General features: G+C 41.3%; 3 protein-coding genes across 4 annotated transcripts in view; all 3 read left to right on the top strand.

The window, feature by feature from the left end:
- The first annotated feature begins 108 nt into the window (after positions 1-108).
- On the top strand, positions 109-5,737 carry LOC135485204 (zinc transporter 6-like). 2 transcript variants are annotated; one of them, XM_064767019.1, is made up of 12 exons: positions 109-247; positions 1,451-1,494; positions 1,714-1,800; positions 2,056-2,140; positions 2,353-2,395; positions 2,674-2,820; positions 3,118-3,153; positions 3,335-3,478; positions 3,869-3,988; positions 4,240-4,342; positions 4,519-4,635; positions 4,896-5,737. In XM_064767019.1, exons 1-12 carry the CDS (start codon positions 226-228, stop codon positions 5,547-5,549), a joined length of 1,602 nt encoding a protein of 533 aa, XP_064623089.1. In that variant the 5' UTR covers positions 109-225; the 3' UTR covers positions 5,550-5,737. The 2 variants fall into 2 exon arrangements, with proteins under 2 accessions (XP_064623089.1, XP_064623088.1); XM_064767018.1 differs by lacking the exon at positions 109-247 and adding an exon at positions 815-941.
- A 1,308-nt stretch (positions 5,738-7,045) lies between these two features.
- LOC135484878 (sperm-specific protein PHI-2B/PHI-3-like) lies at positions 7,046-7,882 on the top strand. Its single transcript, XM_064766574.1, has one exon. It carries the CDS (start codon positions 7,046-7,048, stop codon positions 7,880-7,882), a length of 837 nt encoding a protein of 278 aa, XP_064622644.1.
- A 1,376-nt stretch (positions 7,883-9,258) lies between these two features.
- The window catches only part of LOC135484410 (QRFP-like peptide receptor), a 76,353-nt gene continuing 61,207 nt past the window's right edge, over positions 9,259-24,404 (top strand). The window contains exon 1 of the mRNA XM_064765830.1: positions 9,259-9,430. The gene's annotated coding sequence lies outside the window, so the exon portion shown is untranslated. The remainder of the gene's footprint in view (positions 9,431-24,404) is intronic.

Genomic DNA, 24,404 nt, shown 5'->3' with positions numbered 1-24,404 from the left:
TCATTGGTGAGTCACAACCATGTCCCCGTCTCTGGTGAGCCGTTCTTTTTCAGTTCACCAAGATAATCATAGATGGCGATCGAGTAGTTTAGCTTTATTGACCAATCACAACAGTTGTTACGTTTACGTTTGGCTGAGAATCAATATGGTGTTGAAAATAAACATCCACGTAGCATTTCTGTTATAATCCCATTTTGATCGTCTTTAAATTACTAAATCACTCTGATGATGGCTGAAGGACCTTCAGGTATGTTACTAGATTGAAAACAAATTAATTTAGCGCTGATGGAAATGTTAATTCTTCGAAAAATGGCCACGAATGACGAACAAAAATTGCTGCATGCAAAATTGTCGTGGAAAATGTACATGGTGTCGCTGAAAAAATAACCCAGCAGTGAAAGTGTTGGGTTCACGATCAAGTTACAGCATCTACTTTCCCCTCGATCCATGCATCATTTAATTCTGTTATATTGTGGGTGGCTTTTATCTTAAAGCTTAGCTGGCTCTTGACTTTGTCTTGGCCGTCTTGGGTTTTTTGTTAAAAAAAATTAAAAATGCATACCGACCGCGGCGTAGCCTGGACAGAATCGTCCACTCCTCCTTGACCTTGGGCTTGGCCATGGCCTTCTATAGTTATACCTGAGAGAGTGATCTTGTGGGTGATGTTAAATTTTATGGTAAAATAACTTTCCTTGACCCCATGACATCCATTCGTGTTGATTATTGATCTAGCAATCGTATGGAGATAGTGCTATCTGAAGTTGTACTTTAGACTAAGTTATGAGTTTGTTTGGTAAAATGCCCAGTAATGTCACACACACAGTACATGTATGTGTCCTTCATGATGCCATGGCATTGTAGGAACTTGGAAAACTTCAGTGATCAACGGACTTAAAAACCTCTTATCCGAGTCATGTTGGGGTTTTTATTGACAAAGTATTGTATGTAGTCTACATGTACATTTTCTCTTAACACCTTCAGCGCCGAACCACGTAGATCTACGTGGCCCAAATCCCCCCCCCCCCCCTTTGAACTGGTTATCGGAGTCCCATGGACTTCATGACAGAACTACGCCATCGCCACCTTCAGGACAAGGTAGGAACTGAAGAGACCGTGAAAAGACCGTTTGGTCTTTTCAGTTCCTGCCTCACCCTGAAGATGGCGTAGTTCTTCCATGAAGTCATTTAAAGTTCTGAAATACGCCATCGCCATCTTCAGGGCAAGGTTGGAACAGAAAGGGCCAAACGCTCTTTACAGTTCCTATCTTGTCCTGAAGATGGCGATTGCGTAGTTCTTTCATGAAGTCCATGAGACTCCGATAACCAGCTCAAAGAGGGGGGATTTGGGCCACGTAGATCTACGTGGTTCGGCGCTAAAGGTGTTAACTAAACCAAGTCAAAATCAACCACACTTTGTGTAACTGATTCAGATTAAATCTTTATCATTTCAGATGTAAGAAAGAGGGGGAATCCCGTTGCTGATCCCAATGGCATGGTAAGACCTCATGAAACTTAACTGTCAAATTTTTTGATGTACCGCATTCAGCTCAAGGAAAGATGGTGAAACCATTCAGTTTGACTTCTGTAATCAGGATACCTTTCTCCATGTCTATTACTTTTGGAAATTATGAGATTTATGTTGATTAAAACTCTAATTGCCTCTGTATCTAACTGGGTATACATCTGTTACATAGTTTTCTTGTTTTCCTTGCAGGGTGTAATTCATCCATTTGCAACAAGCAACAGGTCCTTCGGCAAGCTGGTCATGTCTGAACTAGCCGAAATTATGATGGTGAAACAGGTCAGTAATGTTGTCAAAGTTCTCGATGGTAACTAGTATATTCCAATTCTTAAAACCACAGTTCATGATTGTTTGAAAAGGTGGGATTCTTGAACAGGATGTATTGCAAAAGACGCCTTGGTACTCAAAAACTAATGAGCACCCTGGATAGGTCATTGACATATTCTGGTGGCCTACTTGTAACCAGACTTAGACCATAAATCCCGTATTTTCTCTCCCTGCTTCTTATTAACTAGCATGTTGTATTGTTTTCAGGCCAAAGTTGTGTTGTGTCTGATCTGTATCAACTTGGTTGTGGTAACATTTGCCTTGTACTGGAGCAACTCAACAAAGAGCATGGGTGAGTGGAGAAAATGAAATGTCGGCTCACATGATGTGTTGAAAGAAAAAAAACAAGTAGCAGGTTAGGTTTGTGTGAACCTGTATGTTACTACTGAGCAAATGCAATCAGATTGTGTTTAGTTTGAAAACTTTATGGTCTTGATTGATGTAGTTCTTGTTGAGCTATGATGCTAGGTGTTACTTTTGAAAATAACTTCTTTTTCTTTTCAGCATTAACTGCATACACGTTTCTGGCAATATTTGATTTGTTTTGGTAAGTGTTGATGGCCACCTAAAATTTTTCAGAATCTGTGACCTGTTTCAGCAAAGTCTATAGATGTAGTCATATAGTCCACTATTGTTGCATAATGCAGGGTCAGCTCTAAAGTATCAAAATTTTGCCAACAACTGGTTTGGATAAGAAATTATCTGTAACTGAGCATGCAGATTCTGATGCAGTATCATTCATCAAATAATGCGTGTGAATGTGATTTTCAATTTCACGTTTTATTTTCTTCTACCATAACGTTTGGTCTGAATTCTGCCTTTCAGTTTGCTGACTTGTTTACTGACCATCTGGGTGGAACAGCAGAAGCCAGCCTCCATATTCTCGTTTGGTTACGAGAGGTTTGAAGTTCTGGCAGTCTTCTCAAGTACCATGCTCAGTCTACTCAGCTCCTTCTTTATATTCAAGGAAAGGTAATTAGAGATTTCATATAACTTGCTCTTTAGGCGCGTTCTACAACCAAGATAGCCTCACAAGTTGTTGTGAAGGCCTAAATCAAGGAGCTGCTCGAACATGGCATCAACAGTACCACAGCTTGAACTAGGACAAAGAGGGCTGGACAAATATTTTATTGTGTGGAGCATCAGTACCCTCTTGCTTCTTCACCTGTGGACCTGCGATTAGGATCTTCTTGGTTATTATCATTATCCCACTATTTTGACCGTTAAAGTCAAACGGACCGTCTTCATAAATGTTTTATCTTTTTTCAGCGTGGAAAGAATTTTTCAGCAGCCAGAGGTGCACACGTAAGTCTACTTGCTAAGAAGTTGTCATGTAGAAGGTATGCAAGCCTTTTACTGATACGCCTTTGTCTGAGACAGTCCATATACATACATAGGCTGTTTGTGAAGTCAGCCCTAGAAAGTCTTAAAGACCTGAAACAAACACTACTGTATATGTTAGTGATTATTTTTTCTCTTGCTGCAGTGGTCGTCTTCTTCTTGGTGCTATTGTGATTGTCATCTATCACATGCTTGCCACGTACATCATCAACAACAAGGCATTCAACCACGTGGTTGACGCGTCAAGTTCAAGCTGGCTGCAAGAACACATGGCTGATGTTAGTGAAAGGTAAGAATAAAACATTGGGGAAACAGTCCACACTACTCATTTGGAGAGCCCAGGTTGATACAATACTTCAACTTTGTCATGCAGTGATTGATGATTGAATGACTATGATAATAAAATTAGTGTGCAGTGGAGCCTACTTTAGTAGGACACTCTGCCTATGAGGGACAGTACTTTTGGTCCCAATGTGGTCATTTCTATACAATCGACCTCGGTGATCCTCTGTATTAAGGAAAACCTTTGTCATTCGCAAGGGTGTCCCTTTGGAGAAGTTTGGACTACTGTACATTCAAATGTAATATGATAATCAACTGAAAATCTGGCATTGCCATTAATTCCATAGTTCCCTTGGGAATCTAGTTTTGACTGTATTAACCCCTTCGTCCATTCCAGTTTATGCCATGTGGTACCTGGTCTCAGTAAGATGCTCCTCCCTCGCATCAACCCATTTGTCCTTCTTGGATTTGCTGGTGGAATCTCTCTGGTTGTGACACACCTTCTCATTGATGTCTAGTAAGTAATCCCTACTACATGATTTTGGTGTTTTTCGATTGGCATTGTACAGTTTCTGTTTTTCAACACAACCAGAAAATATCACATCAGGACCACAGGCAGCTCAGTTGATAAGTGACTACATTATCATCAATGGATGTTTAGATATTTTGAGAGCATGTCTCCATCTTGCATGGCCTTGGGACAAATCCACCTCATGCAAGGTTGCCATCTTTTCTATCTCTTGAAAATGTCCTCTATTCTACTTTCAGCAACTATTATGCTGCGGACACCCTCTTTGCTATGTGTATTGCTGTGATGACAGTGGGGACCATGTTCCCGATGGCAGCGTACAGTGGCAAGATACTACTGCAGGTGAGACTCTTTCCATAATGTAGACACATGTCATTTAGCTTCGCCCATCCTGCTTTGGTCAGAAAGTACTTATTTCCGTTCTTCTTGACCTCTACAATCAGGACACTTCATTGTTTTGGACAGTATTTCTAGGTCCTCGAGGACCTTTACACTATCTTGCCTGTTTTATATTTCAGACTACTCCTTCTCATATTATTGGTCAGCTAGACAAATGTATCCGAGAAGCTTCCACTCTTGATGGAGTACTTGAGTTCAGGCATGAGCATTTCTGGACCCTTTCATTCGGAACTTTGGTAAGAACACTTTCATGCCGCAGAATTGAACATGAGGATAGAAAATGTCCAAGAATGGCCTCAATGCTCATTATAACTATGTCCTGCAACAACTGCCGTCCATGATGATTACGTAAAATGGGGGGGGGAAACAGTTAGTACCAATCTCCCAAAGTCATCTGCTATATTCTGGGTTGAGAAGAGCAACTAAAAATTAATATTGTGGCTGAATGTCTTCTCAGGGACAGGATTTAACTACAAATATGTTGTTTTGTTTGCAGGCTGGTTCCCTTCATGTAAGGATCCGTCGGGATGCCAATGAACAGATGGTCTTAGCACATGTCACAAACAGACTGTCAAACATTGTGTCCAAACTTACAATACAAATATTCAAAGATGACTGGACGACCCGAACCTCTGTATACCAGATGTTAGCTAATTCTGGAATACCTGGGAACTATGCTGCTCCAGGATCATCGTCACCAAGTCGGGGTCCATCTCCACCAGTGCCACTGCACGAGCAGGCACCAAATGCACCTCCGAGACCTGCAGCTGCGAATCACAACACAAACTCTATTGGTCAAAATACCAACCCAAGATCTGTACCAGAGTTACAACCAGGGCTATCAATGAATGCGCCACTCGTTCCAAATGTTCCCAACATATCCACTGTTCCTAACTTTGACAAATCTTATATTCCAAACACTGTTTCAGATTACAGGACAAATGTGATGAATCCATTCCTAAACTCGCCAACATTAAAAACTCCTGCACAAAATTATCTTGCTTCAAGTATATCAGCCACTGCCAATAGTTTACATGATGCAGGTATGATATCACCATACCCGAATGCTAAGATAGGTCTTCAAAATTCCACATCATATAACTCGAATAACTTGGTGAATTCCAGTTCAAATAATGTAAAGTTCAAGTGATGATGCTTTGATTACTTCGTTTTCGTCACATTCAAGAAGTGTGTATAATATGCACAAGCTTCTATAAAAGCCATTTTGTGAAAAAAGTGTGGTAAAAGATAGCTGACGGTACCTTGGATCCTTGCATTTGTGACATTATTTCGAAGTTTGCACAAATTGTATCATTACAAATAAATATTTATTGTATGGTATCCAGTTCTTCTTGTCTTCTTTCTCATCGTTATCATCCATTTCTGTAGGCGCTGAAAATTATATGAAGCAACTCGAATATCCCCCCTCCCTCCAAAAGCCAAGTGAAGTATAGGCCTACGTAGGTGGCCATGTGCCATTTTATACATTAGGATCATATCTCCCCAAAGCCGCCGGTGAGCCAGAGTTGGTATTTTTAGTTTCTTTAGTCTCCTCTCATAGGCCTAGGGGAGGTGTTTGATGCTCTCCACCAGTTTGGTTGCCCTTCGCTGTACTTTCTCGGACCATACTCTATAGGTGTGGCTTACCATCGAGAAGATAGGCCTACTGTGGTTCATGGTGGGTGAATGTTCGTTTCACTGTTCCCAGGACCGCGTTTGTCGTCTTGGCTGCATTTTCTATGTGAGTTTCAAAGGACAGCTTGTCTTCTGCGATAATTCCGACATTGTTTTCCTTGTTTACCGTCTCCAAGAGATAGGCGGCCTACGCAGCCATAGGCCTAACGCAAGCTATAGGCCTTGGCCTACTGGATTACTGGTGGTGCTGTCCTAATAGTCCTAACTGCTCACTGGAATGCCGGCGGAATGCGATAGACAAACGGGGCCTGATCAGCAGTCCCGCTTATTACAACCAAAAGAAAGTTAGTCTTATAAATGACCTTTAATATGGACTTTTAGTTGTTGAAAGAAAAAAACTGAAGAAAAAAAATCGGTTTTGTCGGCTCTCGATCGAGAAGAATCAAGATGGCGATGGGAATTGTGTGTTACTTGCACAAACTTTCGTGGACGCAAGTGCAATTCCATTTGCAAGGAAAAGCATAGATTCGGGATTTTTCGTAGTCTGAAGATTACTCTTTAATTGTTTACAATACTTTTTAAGAATTTGGCGCTACCATTTATAAGAAAATCGGTTTTCACAGGAGCATGTGTGCACTGTCCATGATTCCTGACAGTGCGGTACCATTTTTAAACGAATAAGATATTTCAATCCCTACAAGTGTTTGTAATTTTTATTTACAGACCTGAAATATGACTTCATTAGCTACAAAATGATGTGTAAGACGTGGGTTTTTATTACTTGATTGACCTTGAGGAGTGCGTAAAACTTTGTCAACAAACACAAATTCTTTTTTTGCTCGCGTCGCCATTTCAAAATTCGCGCTTAAAACTGAAGTCCTTTCTTCGACGTCCGCAGAGTGAGAGCTCGGACGATTATATAATCGGGATGCAAACGGGGTTCATCATTCGCATTCATTCGTGTCTGCCGTCAAGATTGATTCATCTGGAGATTCGCAATAATTTGTAACAATGACTGGAAGTCAAAATACTGGAAGTCCTGTACGGAACAGGTCACCTTCACCAACATTTATCCAGGACAACATCAGCAACAATGCCAGCAAGAGGAAAGCTTCTCCGAAGAGGAAGGCTTCACCAAAGCGAAAGAGAGCAGCTTCCCCCAAGAGAAAGGCGTCGCCAAAGAGAAAGGCTTCAACCAAAAGGAAAGCTTCGCCCAAGAGAAAGGCTTCGCCCAAGAGAAAAGCTTCGCCCAAGAGGAAAGCTTCACCCAAGAGGAAGGCTTCACCCAAGAGGAAGGCTTCACCCAAGAGAAAGGCTTCGCCCAAGAGGAGGGCTGGTTCACCAAAGAGGAAGGCCAAGCGATCTGCTCATCCCAAGACCTTGGAGATGGTCGTCGCCGCATTGAAAGCGCTGAAGGATCGCAAAGGTTCCTCCCGCCAGGCTATTGCGAAGTACGTCATGGCAAATTTCAAGGGAATCACACAATCCCGTCTTCCATCTATGCTACGTTTGGCTCTAGCTCGTGGTCTGTTATCTGGCCGCCTTGTCCGCCCCAAGGGATCCACTGCCGTTGGTGCCACCGGACGTTTCCACCTTGGAAAGGCACCGAAGAAAGCCAAGAAACCAAAGAAGAAAACACCGAAAAAGAAGAAGAAAGCTAAGAAGCCAAAGAAGAAGACTCCAAAAAAGAAAGCCAAGAAAGCGAAGAAACCAAAAGCCAAGAAATCTGCAAAGAAAGCTACCAAGGCAAAGAAAAGCAAGAGAGCAAAAAGCCCCAAGAGGAAACCAAAGAAAGCAAAGAGGAAATCTCCAAAGAAAACAAAGCAGTCCGCCAAGAGAAAGCTGTAGAATCCAAGCACAAACCTTACAAAATCACGGCCCTTATCAGGGCCACCCCAAATAGTGAAAAGAGCATCAATCTATCTCACAGTCACATGCTTGTTGAATGATGGTTTAGGGTAGGCCTAGCCTACTACTTCATAATCATGTAATTTTACTCCTGATGTTCAAGCATCTATTTATACTCAAGTATGGATTTATATGTTAATGAATGCGTCCGTCGGAATGAGCATCTTAATAGCACTTTCGTGAATTTATGATGGTCATGTTTATAGTGTTCCGTGAAAGGATTTTGTCACAGTCCATCCAGATTCATCATACGATCGTTTCGAAGTATCAACAAATTGGTTGAGTGGCTATTGCTAAGTTACAGTGGTTATTGTACGCACGGTGCGGTGGAAGTCATGTACAGGAACTTTAAATATATATTCCAGTATCCATCATCAAAGATACCGTACACCAACCATTATAGGTAAGTAAAGGCGACACGCAATGAAGCCATCAACCTCGTTTAGTACACGAGAGTGGTAGAAACGGAACCATATGCGTATATGTAGGCCTATAACACCGTACGTTCTTCTCCTTTTATAATGTATTCAAAGGATAATGTATTCATAATTACGCGATAGAAATATTTTCATTTTGATACAACCGTTGCAAAAATAGCACAGTTCTACCATAACGATTGTCGGATGATTTCACACTGACATACCGACCCCATGTAGAATAGTTAACCTGTCCCAATCAGATTTCAATAACTTGTACGAGCATGGTTGGTAAATATGACATGATATTGCCAGACAAACACCCTGCAGCTGTTGCATTCTAATTCAACAACTTCGTTTTCAACATCATTCTTTGTTTTACCTACACAAAGAAAACATCCAAAAGGCTCTCTTTCGTACAGCAACATTTCGGGGACAGAGTAAAAATGCTTTTATCCTTAGTGAATTAACTGATCACATCAAATATATACTACCAAAAAAGTTCCATAAAATAGTTGCTAGTTCAGCTACTGGCTACTAGGTGGCAAAAACCTGCTACATTCAGTGCTGCCGCGAGTTATCGAGTTCATAATCTAAAACTTTATTTCAGTTCTGCTCAGGATTTCTGATTCGTAATGTCAATAGTTCTGGTTTAGGAGCAACTTTTTCGCGGGATCTTCTGTTTTATGCGAGTAAGCACATTGCTTATCACGATAATAGCGTCTTGCTCTCCTCCATGCGCCAGAATGCGTTTTTTAGGATATTGTATAACCAACTAAAGTGATAAAGCCGAAGGAGGAACAACACATCGTTTGTGGTTTGGCTACCTTTAACTCGGTAAAAAGCGGGATGTAATCGGTTTATTGGTATTGCGAGTTGGTGGCGCTGGGCCACCTGTAGCGAACTTGCAGGGCACAGTTAGGTTCTCATCTTATCCTTCTCGTTTTATGCCACGATGAAGAAGTTTTACTGAACAGTTCTGGGAGTTCTATGCTTTAATAAGTTTGTGGAATTACAATCTTGAGTTAGCGAGAATCGTACCTTTGTGCAACAAGAGAAAAGACTGTAAAAGGTGAGATTTTTTAAAGTTTTAAAAATCGCTCGTTTGCGCGGCGCTTTAGCCCAATATATCATATAACCATGAGGGCGTTTGAGGTTTAATAGTGATCGTTTCCGATCGTCAAAAGGGTAAAAAGTATTACTCGAAATTGATGTGATCATTGAGTATAGCTAGTTGCGCATACCCCACTAATGGACACTCTTTATTCTTGAGTGGATCATCTTCAGAATGCCATAAATGATGGCTGGTTAAATTAGAACAATTTAGCCATATCACGTCTCATTCCATCCCATCCCCATCTTTCTCTTGACTGTGTTATTTGTTATGTAGGGGTAGCAAGTGCTCATACATAACAAAAGAAGCTGGTCAATGTACTCGCCACAAGTACCCCATTGACAACAGTGCCCATGATCCATGTTCAATTAATTTACTAGGTCGTTTTTCATCAACGTACTCTCAACATGTTGACATTTTGTATTAAATAGTTCAAGCTCTGCTGTCGTGACGGTCATGTATCACGAAAGCAAGTCTTAAATTTTCAACGAATTAATCACATTTCAACTTAATGATTGCAAGAGGCATGCGAGCCTAACGGGAGGTAATGGTAAGGCCAGTGCTCGATTCGTTGGTTCAAAGACAAGCTACCGCACTATAAGTGATGAGAGACCTTTTAGAATATTGCTTAACTCTTTCCAATGGATACAGATGGGATTATAGGTTTTACACATACCGGTATTTTAGTGGATTGCACAATTAGAGACCTATGAAAGATGACACTGGACCTTGTTCTTGGTGAAAGATACGTTTTCTCCTGTTTTAGAAGAATTAAATACGGCGTTCACTTTGGTATCACTTTTTCTGTCAATGTGGTCGTTTCATGTGAGATTCGCGCATGGTCCGTCCACACTCGTTAGCATTAGCGCTAGGTCGTTTTTGCCGATACTTACTGTCCTTCATTGCAGATTATAAACTGGCCATAATTAAGTGACTATCTCCATGTATGAGGGTTGACAGGCCAATAATTAGCCAGTGTGAAACATTGGACTTGACTGTCCTAATTCCATTCCATTACCCATTGTGGGTTCATTTTCTTTTTTTCAGCGCTTGACCTATTAACACTTGCAACGAGATGCGTTCGTTTAAATACCATCCCGTCTAGACGCCGCGACAGAATACATGTTGCTTTCATCATTATTTGCTGTAGAAGGAGCGAACGACCTGCAGAGACGGTCATCAAATATTGGTTGAAAATCATTCGGTGTAATTAGGTAAATAATCATGTGCAGACCCATGATAGGAATGGACCGTGTCCCGCTGGTTCTCCTCATCGAATCCCGGAGCGATCATTTGAACTCAACCAGGAGGGAAATCAAGGGTGGTCACAAGGCTGGGGGGGGGACCTTATAGGCCAACGCTATAGCTCTTCCACCGCGATACAGCTGCCACATCTTTAAAATTTTGCTTACGCTAGAACTGAGATTAGAGTGGGAACTTTCGTTTTTTGTGTTTGCCCTGGATAAACATACTTGCTCTAGTACGTCATGCACCCACCATGCTTATGTCTAATTGAACCACCTGCCAATTAGCATCCTTTGATCATCCTGAAAACAGTTTGTCAATCCGGTTGGATTCGAAAACCCGGCCTGCCGCTTAAAAACGCAACCAGACGTTCTCTACCCTGAGAGTCTTAATTCAAAATGAAGAGATTTACTTTGGCTGGGTACTGTGCGTCCTCTTGAAAAGCAGGGCCGGTGGCCATGATCTCACAACAGAGGGGCATTTTATAATACTTGTGTAACATTTTCGACGAGAGAATGAAAAAATGGCGCGGAAAGGATGGTTATAATTGCATCATTGATAAAAGATGATTTTCTAGAATTATTTGAAACAAATCAACAATCAACTGGATTTCAAAATAACACAAGATGGCCGACAGTTGCAGAATAAACACGTACACGTTTTTCTGGAAGGAAGGGAGTTGAACAGTGAAGGCCTATGAAATAGCGACCACATCAGCCACTATTACAGTGTAAAACAATCCGAATGGTTGTCAGGCGTTAAAACATGATTCAAACACCTGTTATTGCTCAAGTTTGGCAGAAGGAATTCCTTATTCATCACCTTAGAAACTTAGAATCATCTTAGAAATAATAAGACGCTATCAAACCGTTCTCCAGGTAATCAATCCTGCTTTTTTTCTGAATCGCACCTGGTTGTTAACGCACCTCAGTTTGCATCTCAATCGCTTGCTGTTGTTTACGAGCGAACAAAAACCCGACGGAAATTGTAAATGAGAAGACATCAGTGAGAGTTATTTCCTTTCCAAGTCTTTTCCGATGTTCCTGTCAGGCTGTCGTTCGCCGCAATGGATGTACATTTGCTGTTTCCAAATTCAATTTGACGGGACGGCATCTATGTCTGATGACTTGTCTAACTAGATCAGCCGCAGTATAACAGAGATGAGGCTTAAATTACTGTGTTACTGTGCTTCCGTTCCGATCTTTCTCTGTAGCAGTGCGAATACTGGATCCACTCGATCGACTTACAGTAATGACAGTAGGCACCAAATCTCTACGGTATGAAGAAGACCTAAAATGCATAAATTCATCCTCAGAGTAACCAGACTAAACCCATATTAATTTGACTAATCTGATTGACTTTTTTGAACATCAACACTTCAACATGTGCGAAAATCAGAACTATTTCTGAAGGTGAGGCCTATTTCATCGTCAGATGCGCTAGGCTTGCAGGTTATAGGAATGGCACTAAAAAAATCATTGCCTTGATGCTACGGTCTATCCTTCGTACGCCTTTTGCATACCGCGGATTCATCAATTGTTCGGGTCACCGACATTTGACTACCAATCGACTTGACAGATACTCTGATCAAATTGCCGTTCCCTTGATCCATTTCAATAATGCACAGTATGAATTATACTCAGAGAACTTGAGATCAGGCCATGCAGTTTATCAAGCCGGTGGCAATGGCGAAATGTTGATGGTAACCGTACGGTAAACAAGAATTCTTAGGTGATTTTATTGGATGTTTTAGAAGTTGAAATAATTACTAGTGTATGCCGACCAATGTTGACCACAGTTGAAATACTTTGCCATTCGTTTTCATCGCCAATTCGAATAAAAAACTATAACCCGTAGTTCTAAAGAGGCATGTCGCTACTTCAACTCTATCAGATTTCAGTAGTCTTTGAATTTCATCCTCACTCATTAGAAAATACGGCAAAGGGACGTTTCTTCTCCGCAATCGATTGAACAGTTACCACGATATCTAGATCTATTCACCTTTGGCACATTCACTAGCCTTTTTAAATCCAATATAGCAGCGGCCAATGAATACTGTCTTAAGAATGACGAGCGATTGTGGTATCCGGCAGCCTTAATCACAGTTTCCTTAAGAAACGATAAGCCAAACGTTTGAAGCTTGTCTGACGCTTCCGCCAGACAACCTCTGAGGGTTCATCACCAATAACGGCTTAATGTCACTGATTTATTTAGGATGGTACCCATGGTAGTTGCTCGTTCGTTTAAATGCGTCAAAGGAGATCATCACACCAGCAAACTGGCAAATGGTACTGCTCAACGTCGGTCTGCTGGGTTACAGCTCAAGGCGATGTTGCCTTCACATACGTGGACTTTTATAGTCCATTTAAACTGACGATGGCCTTCGGGAATATCGACGTGAGAGGGTTCAGCCCTCTGAAAACCATATAAATGAACGACAGAACTGCTGACCGTTTGCCTGGTTCCTCAGCATCAGTTTAGTTTGAGGCTGTACTGTTACCGTCACACGGCACGGCAGTGACGACAATATCAGTCTTCGTGATCATATCTGACCTTTCAAATATTATCCTTTCCATCGAGCGAGCGCGAATTAACGCTATAGCATTTGACTTGTTACTCCCGAGGCTCATTCGCGGGTCTTTAAAAGATGTTCTCAAAGCGATATTTAATTCGTATGTAATACTGGCCAGCGAGCGAAGACATCCGATAACCCCAATGGTGTTGAGTTATGCAAAATACCAAGGGAAATGTTTAATGTATAAATTAAAGTTCGACCTCGAAGTTCTGACCTTCGCAGCCTGATCTTGGCAGCTTCTCAAGGCGCTTGTTTGTTTACTCGCCTACCCATCTTGCTTACTTCAAAAGAAAGAGTTTACATCTTTTATACTTGTTTATTAGAAGTTAAGGGCACTCCCTTTGCATGCTTTCCTCAAAAATCAAACAATTTCAACTATGCATCAATATCACGATTGGCCATGGTCCCTTGATCTATATTTCGATCATACTCTTGTTTCATCCTTGACCGGTCCCCCCTCCCCAGAAGTTCTAATAGCCAGCTGAAATTGCATATCAAAGAATGCCCAGCAGGCCAGGAACTAGGTGGATAGAATAGAAGCAAAGAGTCTTTTAGTGGTTTCTTGGCCTCAATCAACCTTCTTGTGCCGCTAATGAAAGTATTTGTTATAGAGTGTAATCAAAGCTAGACGTTTAATTACGAGTCTGGCACTGATCAAGAACACGTATTCCATCAGCTGCGTTTCGGTTTCCAATACATCATTATCAGAAAAGCAAGTCCTTAGGAACACTAAACATACCAAGGTACATCTATGTTTACAAGTGGTTCTTTCCCGATGGCCGGCTGTTCTGTTCTAAAGCGGAGGTGCTTTTTGACCAATTTCTTAAACTACAGTGGAACCCCGGTAACACGACCACTCATAGGACCGAGGTTGAATGGTCGCGTTACCGGGATTGTCGCGTTAGCGAAGTTGAAAATCGTGATTAAGTTTTCCCGCCAAAATTGTTCGTCTATTCTTGACAAATGACTGTTTATGCATGATCTCTACTGAAAGGCATCTTTGGAGACGCTTCTTAATGCCATGTTTGTGAGTTCAAAATTTGAGAGTTTCCAATTACGTATAAAAATACGCATTGAATATATAAATTCTAACGAAATACGATGTACCCCTTAAATGTATGTACGAAGATTTATCCCGCTCATGTGTCTTGTTATTGCACTGCCTTTTCGCTACTTATCTTTGAACAAAGACAACATATCATGCGGAACATATGTAACATCTTCTACTCAATGTCCGCTACTGTAGATTTCATATCGACAAGTACAACACTTGCTAATGGATCATAGTGAAGGATGGAGCGCACGTCAAATGCTGCATGGGTAATCGCAGTCTTCGCTGCATATCTTTGCACAAAGACAGCATATCATGTTGATCAAATATGATTTTAGTGTTATTCTTTGTCGAGTGAAATTACAGTATACGACAATTTCTTTGAAATCTTGATCCATGGCCAACTACGTCCTCGTTTAAAAGACGAATGACCGGAATATCCCTACTTTGGGCAAAGCGGGTATAAGTATTCATGCTTATGAATATCGTGGCTTAACCTCCATTCCATGTAATTTGGGCATCATTGTTCAAAGCAATATTCTATCTTCTTTATATTGTTTGACGTTCCTCACAAAAAAGCATGGAGTTACGTACACATCAACCAGGTAAACCCTCTTTGTTATAAGAGTCAAAACGTTTCATCAGCCAGGGGCCAGACCAGATTATTTCATTACAAGCAGAAATGATCTATCTTGGTTTGGATTAGTGTAAGGTCGACCCTGGATTGTGTATAAGGACGAAGCTGAATAGTGTAAGGACGAAGTTACTTTGTACATATTTCGTCGCTACACTTTTAGGAGGTCAGCTGACGTCAAAAGAGAGATCTCCTACAGTAGACTCTACCTGAGGTCTTCTGTTGTAAGGAGGTATCTGCGCATTTTTCGCCGTTTGAAGTCTTCGATCGCGTCCAGTTGTTCCCACTATTGCTTTCCTTTGGTTTATCTTGCCGTATTTTTCTATCATCAATTCTGTTAAGTGTGAGGTGCTGTGTTGTCTTGGAATGTTGTTGGCAGTGGGTAATCTTCCTTTGATACCTATGTCGTCCTTATCAGTCGGGTAAACAGCCATTGGCCTGTGTCATTTGTTCTCTTCTTCTGTTCAAATAGCAAGCATTCTTTGAAAAAAATATTCCAACCTGTAATCTTTGGTAAGGTGCGGAGTAATATCGGATTGCACAGCAATTAAACCTCTTCTGTGCAACAATGCTGAGAAACTTGAATGCGTTATCTCAACGAATCAAGAGGCGTCCTCAAGTCATTACCAAATAACGCTCGAGGACCTTTTATCCATTTGAATCATCAGCATTGCCTTTGTTTAATCAAGGATATCACACTGATTTCGAGCCGCATGAAATATTGAACAAAGGTTGCAAAATGCGTTCTCATGACGGTCGTCGGCCGCGGGTCGTCGGCATATTGCCTTAGTTTCGAAATGAATGAAACGCCTCTCGGGTAATCAAAATTCACATCACGTAATAAGTTTTGTGTTTTTCTTAATCAGACCTTAACAGGCACCACGATTCTCTAAAGCTTAGTAGGTTAAGCTATCCACATAGCCGGCTGATCAAATGTTTGAAACATAAAGCTTTCCAAAGAAGTCAGCGCCCGGAGGTCAGCGCTTTGTATAGCTTTGAATATTTTGGTACTATCATGTCTAATTGATAACGTAACTTGCCCAATGTCACTATCGATGGCTTTGCCCGGGAACTAATCAAACCCATTTAAATCAATCACTGGAGCACACAGCAACGAATCGAATACATTCTAGTATGCTTTTTTGGACTAACGCTGATACCGGCCATCTAAACCGATGAGGTGCCATGTTACCTCACTTCAAGCAGAAGACACCCATGTCGTGTGGCGTCTCTCACGCCATCATGAGAAAAATGGTCGCCTCGCTGACTTGTCCAATCAATGGCCTGATCATGCGTGGATCGAGTAACCGTGAGGCGTTGAAATCTGACTCATTGATTATCCCAAGGTCAAGTCAAGTCATTAGTTCGGACGATATCATCACGCTAGTTATAAGCAGTGATCGTTATTGGTTATCATTAGTACATTGTATTTAGAAATATGATGAATTCTTATCGGAGAGCACGAAATATCTTATTGGGAATCATATTAGCTGGTTATTGATAAGGAATCGGGTGTTTTGATAGGAAAACATCGCATGGCAATGTCCATTATGGTAATTAAGTAGCGAATATTAGTATACTACACTTGTGACACATATGACTACCTTCGTGTTACAATTTAATGATAGCTTCGGATTATTGTAATGGAGGAATAACAAACTCATGCCACAGGACCGACATTGGATAGTATTATGAAAATCTGCGTAGGCCATGGCAATTTGTCTTATAATGAGAAGCTGTATTGAGATGCTTGTCATAATCTCCACCCAGCTTGCTAATCTGACACGTATCTGGCCTATCCCTGTTGCATCTGATAGTAAAACTAGTCATAACTTTATATTTTATGTAAGTTTTCCAATAGCGTCAAGAGTGTGCTTACAGATTCTTCACCTGGCACAATGTAATTAAAACATGGATCCCACACGAAAAAGATTGGGAACGGACCAGCCAAGGTAACATTTGATTAAAAACAGCTACATCGTATGATTTATTGCTGGCAGGTCCTTCATCAAAGTGGCAACCACACAAAAAATTCACAACGAATTCCACATCATGGCGATCTGAAGTTTGAGTGAAATAAAAATGTAGCTCTATTTCACACAAGGTTCATATCGCCATGCCTGGCTATTACAGGCGAAGAAAATCTCTACTCCAACATGAAAACCTCTGTGGTTCAACGGTTAGAATGCTGGACTTTCGATCTGGGGGTCACGGGTTCGACTCTCCATGTATCCATTACACTTTTTTTTCTCTTCATTTACTTTTTTATTCATTCATGTACATATAGTATCATTAGTATTATTATCATCATTATTATCAATACATGTATTTTTATCTTGAAAACCCCTGAACCCGAATTTTACAAACTCAAGTACACACTGATTTCAGACTGCAACGAAGATGTCACCAAAACTGAGTGTAACTGACGAATATCCTGGACATGTCCAAAACTACCTTACAACATTTGCGGAAATCGTTATTGGTGAGCATTTAGTGTCTGTTTCTACATGAAGAGGCCCGTGGAGGCGAATAGGTGCATTTTCCTCCTGGTCACCTAAATCCTACACCCAAGTTTCCCTCTCAATCACAGTGAGCTATATAATACGATAAACTGTCCCAGCCATTCTACTACAGAACAGAAAAGCGGCGAATAGGTACATTATCCTCCTTGTCACATAAATCCCACAGCCAAGCGATCCCGTCCAAGGCTATCACATTCAATTTCTCATTCGATCCGAGTGCATTGGGCGAAGATATGACATAATATATATTCATTGCTTGCTGATATATGTCTTTTATTTCGAGCAATCAGGTGGAATGATAGCATATGAAGACAGGATTTCAAGAGAGGTATCTTTTCCCAGAAAAACATGGTCCAAACTCATGGTTAGTTGAAAATGGATTTTAGCCCGACCAAGGGCTTTTCCTTGTAAGTTTAAATATGTTTCATCCAATAGAGATCGTTTGCCCTCTGGCCGTACGTATGATCGAGCTATGTGCTATGACCTCCCAACCGGCGTTAGTGTAATTTCGAGCGATTGAAAACCATGCTTCGTCTCATTTCTTGCCTATCATACCTGGGCAGGTATTCCCATGCAATGATACTGTGAAGTTAAATACTTCTCACCGCAGCCAAGTTTAAATTACGAATTGGCAACCCTCTCTGACACTCAAGTTCTGACATGACTATTCTGACGATTTGCGCCGCTTCACCAAATGATTAAGCTTCCGATGCACTGTTGAGACTACAGAATGTAGCAACTCAAGAATCCCTACCTTTACTCGTTGGCAGTTTACTGATTGGCTCTGTGACTAAATAATTCCAGGCATTTCCGAAAATGAAACGATCGACTTTTCTGCCACTTTGTATTAAATTAAACGCCAATGAAAATAAATAGTTTTAGCAAAAAGTAAACATCACAAGTTCCGCAACTGAAATGCTTCTGGGCGGATAGGTTACAAACATGCTGTCAACAACGTAAGGTCGATCTCAAAACATTAGCTCGTAAACAGGAGAGGGAGGAGGCAATGATTACAAAGAGTAAAAGATGAGTTGCCCACCGAACTTGCCTCAGTGAGCTGGGCTAGCAGAGATTGCTTTAGTTTCCTTTATTTTTGAGGTAGTCCACATATCACTTTGAATTCCAATTTGCCCCCTTTATCGGTAAATTCTATCCACTGATTCCTATTTCCCTCGGAAAATCATTTTTAAACTATCTCGATGATGACCCCGGGGTTGGTTCGATCTCGCTCACACTTATCCCATACCTACTCTCGGCACTAACAGTTGCCTCAAGCAAGGCACGGTTAGGGTACCAGACGCTTGGAAATGAACTGTTAGCCTACGCCTGGATAGACTTGGCTACGCCTTCAGAATTGTATTTGTGAGAGGGCATTGATCTGTGGGATGCAATATTGCAAGGTTTTAGGTTTTTGGTGATAAGAATAAGTCGGCTGTGTGTGTTCGTGAGCTCAGTTCTTTGTTGATTTTCCGTATAGATGCACCGGTTGACAAAAGCAAGAGTTTGTGAAGTTTGGGTTCAGGGGTTTTCTTCAAGATGGTGGAAAATGGACTGTCTGTTCGCGAGCTGAAAGTTACCTCGAGTCTGTTGAGATGAAGGAGGCAGTCACGGGTCTCTCCTCTTTGGCGTGGTGAGGGACACTCATGAGGACCTGCACGGTGATAGGATGCATAATCGATTCTGCTTTCCTTGCCTTAAGTAACATAAATTGTTTAGCTGTCGTCTGATGAGATGTTCGCAGAAAAACTGTCTGAAGCAACTGTCTACCGATCGAGCGTTGACCATGCCCTCTAGGTATTTGTTATGGCGCAGACAATATCGGAATGAGCAAGACTCGTCATACTGCCGCGTTGGTCCAGAGGCGAGAGTGCAATATTCTGTGATTGCGGTCTCGACGGTCATCTTGCAATAGCTGAGATTGCCTGCAGCGACGTGAGGGAGAGACATGAGGGACAAAAATTTGTGTTGCTGCTTTTCGGTGTTTGCCGCAAAACAATGTTAACATGTCTTGACCTTCTGTTTCTCGATGTATATCCAACCGTCAAAGGATTGTTTGTTTGTATTGCGGTACCAGCCGAAAGTAGTGGACCATGTGTTGCTTCCTTTTGAGTTTGTAACGCCATAAACCTATATTGAAAATATTGTGACTTGTTGCTCTGTTTCCCGGCGATGAAACAGTCGTTTTTGCTGGCGAGAGCTTTGAGGGCCAAAATGCTTTGGTTGTCACTTATCTGACCATCGAGCAATGCATTGCCTGTAGTGACGGACGAGGTCACTCCTTCTCTTGCGATAGAAAAGTTACCCTCGTATGCAATAGCCATGTATAGGTGGTAATAAAGGAGCTTTGAGGTACGCTGTGCTTATACATTCATCTACATCAAATTTGGAGGGCATTAACTTTGCCATCGTGTTCCACGCCGTCGTTAGCCGGACTCTCTGACAATCGTCCTCATCTGTCCCTGCCCTAATAATCCTCCAAACCTGAATACGTTAGCGTGACTAAGGCCAATAGTTCCTCAGTCTAACGTGAGGACTAATGCAAAATGGCTGGATGAGACGGGGAGACTGATCTTTAGAGAGTACGTCGGTGCTCATCTATGTTCAAAGATCATAGCGCAGATATGACTCTAGACGAATCAGCTCTACCAATAATGCATGAATGCTGATCTTTATTCATTCTTGCCGAACTGGTATCCAATGCGATAAAGTAATTTAAGCCTAACTGTTAACAGTTGTCTTCAGGCTTCGTTCAAAATAGCTCGTGCTTCCATACTAAGTACTTCCATAACGGCCGGCGAATCTTCTAATTCCTGAATGTGTTGCATTGTATCGCGGACAGTAACCCTGTATGGTGTCTTTTGACAAGTATACTTAACCTCCCTAATCATCTATTAGACCAGATTCGCTTGTAAATAATTCTTTGTAGCATTACCAATCTGCGATACTAACAACCTGCCTTACCATATCATAACACATTGGTGCTAACCATTCTTCAATAATACACCAGCCAAGGAAATGAGCTGGAGCCGTTCATGACATGACATGTAAACCCCCTGGTTACCCATTTAGTATTCCGCTTCCGGAAGCACAAGTGGCATTGTTGGGGACATCTTGTCATTGTTGATGCATTATGAATGCACGTCAGTGATTATAGTGGGTCCCTGACATGTCAGAATTGTACACGCATTAGTCAATGATGCCAGTCCGAATTCACTTGATGTCACTGGATCTCATTATCAAGCCATGGCGGGGAAGCCGCATGATATAATGAATGATGCATTATAGGCCTGTCAAATATTCTAAATTCGAGGGCCCATTGCCATGTTTATGTTGCGATACCAGGGTCCTCCTCCCAGGGTTGTAAAAAAGCGATGGATGTCAAACATCTATTTCCTGTTATCAGTAATGGCAATGGGTTGTGAACCGCAAGGAGTTTCTCATGTTTGGACATTACCTTCGAATGGGTGGATAGAAAGCCTCCTGAGGGAAAAGCTGGAGGTCATTTTCGCTTGGGAAAACCACCTCAAAGAAAAGTAAAAGGATGACCCAGGTACAAGCAGGTTTGTGAGAAAATATCCCTTGCTCACGACGAAGGGAACTAGACATCATCTTATTAATAATAAAGCGGATTTGATCCTGGGCTAGATTAATGTGTTTTCTGCCCTCCACATCACGACCTAGCTTTTTTTAGAAGGATGTACGCGCTGAGTGAAAAAAAAACCAAGTCATAGGTGGTGTTCGATCTGAAGATGCGCAACATCAACACAACTTAACATTCGTACAAACCAGGTTCAAGCCAATGAAGTTGATTTACCATTGGATGGCCTGAATCCCTTAATCGAATTTGCCCGAAGGAAAGGATTGGTTCAGATTAAACGTTAATGGATGCCGTCCTTATCATCAGACTTTTGTTGGCACTTAGTTTGGTAGATAACGACATTGTTTGGTGACAGAGGTCAAGATCGCCGTTGCGAATAGTTGCCTCCGGACCCGTCCCTCCTGCCATGACCAAAGTGGTACTGAGCAAGATTCGTTTTGTTCTTACCGGCCGCTCCCACATGCAATTTCTCTGGAAAGCAGTAATGGTCTAACATCAGAAAGGGAAATTTTACACATCTAAGCTAAAAGTTTGATAAAGGTTAGATCTATTCGACTTATTTTTAGCGATGTTGTATTGAGCCGATGTACTGTTGGAGTGCATGCAACCGTGAGTTCAATTAGCTCCGCTATGTCATTTGAATCTTGTCTTTCATTACCTCTAAGTAACCGCATTTTAAGGAATCATGACACTTTGGCTTTTAGACGCGAATGTTATGTCGATCATTTTAGACTTAGTCTTGGTAAAAAGGGCAGTGTGGCACATCAAATTCCCAAACTAAAAGCTTTGGATAATACATCAGCAACAAGTTGAATAAATCAGTAAGTATCAGTGCATTCGTACGAACTGATCTTGAAAAGAAATTGTTTCATGTGGTATCATCTAATGTAATATTAGCTAATATTACATTGAAGTCATTGAAGTCGCGACCGAGGTAACATCGATTTCTGGCTTATGATCAGAATATTATTCAAATCTTATATCTAATTACTTGCAGTAGATGTCTGATACTTGGTTCAAGTTGCATTTAGTGCCACTGGAGTTGTTTGTCGTAAAATATCACCATAATAACTTCACTGAGATATACCGGGCAATTCTCAAAGAAATCGGTTTCAGTGAAAGCCTTACTTTAGTCCATCGCAGGCCAAAATTACAGTGGCATATTTACAATGTAGATACATGTACATGTAGGCACGTCATTATCTTCCATTTCGTCCGTTCAGAAACAAATATCTCGGCAGATCTCATTTCATTTTTTGGAACGCCGTATCATCTTGTCCTTTCTGTTGCTTTCTGCTCGAGTAAAGAATTCATATCTGCCTCATTGACATGTCAACCGCTTTGAAGATAGCTATCTTTAGCTTTAGAAAAGAAGCATGAAGATGTCCGCAGCAAATCAGTCGGCGGCAGCGATTTTCTTTCACTGGTTAACGTGACCGAAAATAAACCGGAACATAGTGCGTGTCCAGTTTGGCTTTGCGGGCGCAGTCTGGGTGTATTCACAGTGGTGCGATGCAATATCCTGTGTTATTTCTTTTTTCGAGCCAGACAAAGGTTTACCCAAAGGTCGCACTGATTTCTTTTGTCAATCCTGGCGGATGAGGTCACATTCAAGTACCTATAATGATAAGAAACGGGAGCTAATACTCGTGACATTATCGTGATATATCTGTTGTTTGTTCAGGTCCTAATCATGATAAAGTGTTACTGTTTCCCTAAGCGAGGGCGTAGGTCTGCGTGGGATGGGACGCGTATTGTAAATTGTCCTCGCAGATCTCTCAAAGGTAGAAAAAAATTTGCGAGTTGGTAAAAAACATCTCACCGCTAAGACTAAGAGTCTTGATGAAGCGGTATTTGGCTGCGAGGGGGCGAATGTTTGTGTAGGATATAAAATCATTTGTAAATGGGCCTGCTAGACGTTGGTAAAAAATTCTTCGCTGGGGTTGCTTGGTCGCGAAATAATAATCACGATGCATAGTATATGAGGTGACTGCGAGGGACGCACGTTGAATTGAGCAGGAATCGATCCTGATTGTTTCACATATTGGAATTTAAGGTTAAATTTCTTGATACACTGTACTATGCAATAAGTGGAGAATGCACTCTATAGATGGCTAGCAGTTGGCAGTAGATATAATGCCAACAGCAGAAAAATAATGAGAAGGAGAGATCAGTATAAAGCTGGTTGTATCTCTGACGGGGGACACCAGCTGATAATAGGTGGGTGGGCAGTTGCCATGGTCCCTGAAGCTCCACACCAACATCATAGATCGACACGTACTCCCGGCAAATGACGCATTGTGAAAAAGGTCACGTTATCATCGTTTTTTATGATATAATAAGTGGTAAATGCAAAATGCCATACTGCATAATGCTAATTTAGTATTCGCACTTTAAAAGCATCTCCATTTGGTGATTGTAAGCTTTCCTGCACACCTTGCTGGCACTCGTTCCAGATCTGTTAATTACTGTCACAGCTTATTGTCAAGCGAAGGGAAATCGCGACTCCCTGCGATGTGAAACTATTGACACAGCGTAAGAAGAAATCGATTTGAAAGAAACTACTCAGTGTGAATGTTAACCATATTCGATTCAACTTAACGTCAAAATTCAAATCCGTCGTTATCATCAAAGCGCATAAGAACCTGTCATAAAAATGAGCATTCGCAATCAATAGATTCATTTCATTAATTCCCAGGCCAACAAATTGAAACATAATCTTTCGAGTACTGACGATATCATTGGCTTCATTTTCATTTTTTTGTCCGTTGCCAAGATTACAATGAATGGTGAAGAAATGGTTGAAACGTCAAGGATACAATCTGTATCCTATACATCAGCGCCATTGATAGCAGTTACCGCTACAAGTACATTGTAGATTATTATGGTTTTCAATTAAGGGCAGGGCGTCTCTTTGTTCTTGCACCTAATTTCCTCCGACTTTTACCAAGTTAGTCCAGCAAATTGACTATCTACTCACTGTTAGAGATTCTATGTTTTTCTTCAAGCTCTCATGATTAGAATAGGTCGGTAGCGATGATTTCATAGCGACCTATTTGGGCGTAAAGATAATGAAATATCATCAGCCTCAGGTATCAAGTAAGAAGCATCTCAACCAAGTCAAAGCAGAATATTAAAGAACTATTATTACGATTTGCCAGAAAATGACACCCAAGGGCGATTGGAGCGGTTTTCATCACCGTTTTCATGGCCGTTGAAGGTCGATGCGAATCGTGCAGTTGACATTATTTGGTTCCCTGTTCTGGTTTAGAGAATGATGTTCTCCAAAGAGTCCAACACCCGCGAA

The sequence above is a fragment of the Lineus longissimus genome, chromosome 3, assembly GCF_910592395.1.
Source record: "Lineus longissimus chromosome 3, tnLinLong1.2, whole genome shotgun sequence".
Lineage (NCBI taxonomy): Eukaryota > Metazoa > Nemertea > Pilidiophora > Heteronemertea > Lineidae > Lineus > Lineus longissimus.
This window is presented reverse-complemented; position numbering and strand designations above follow the sequence as displayed.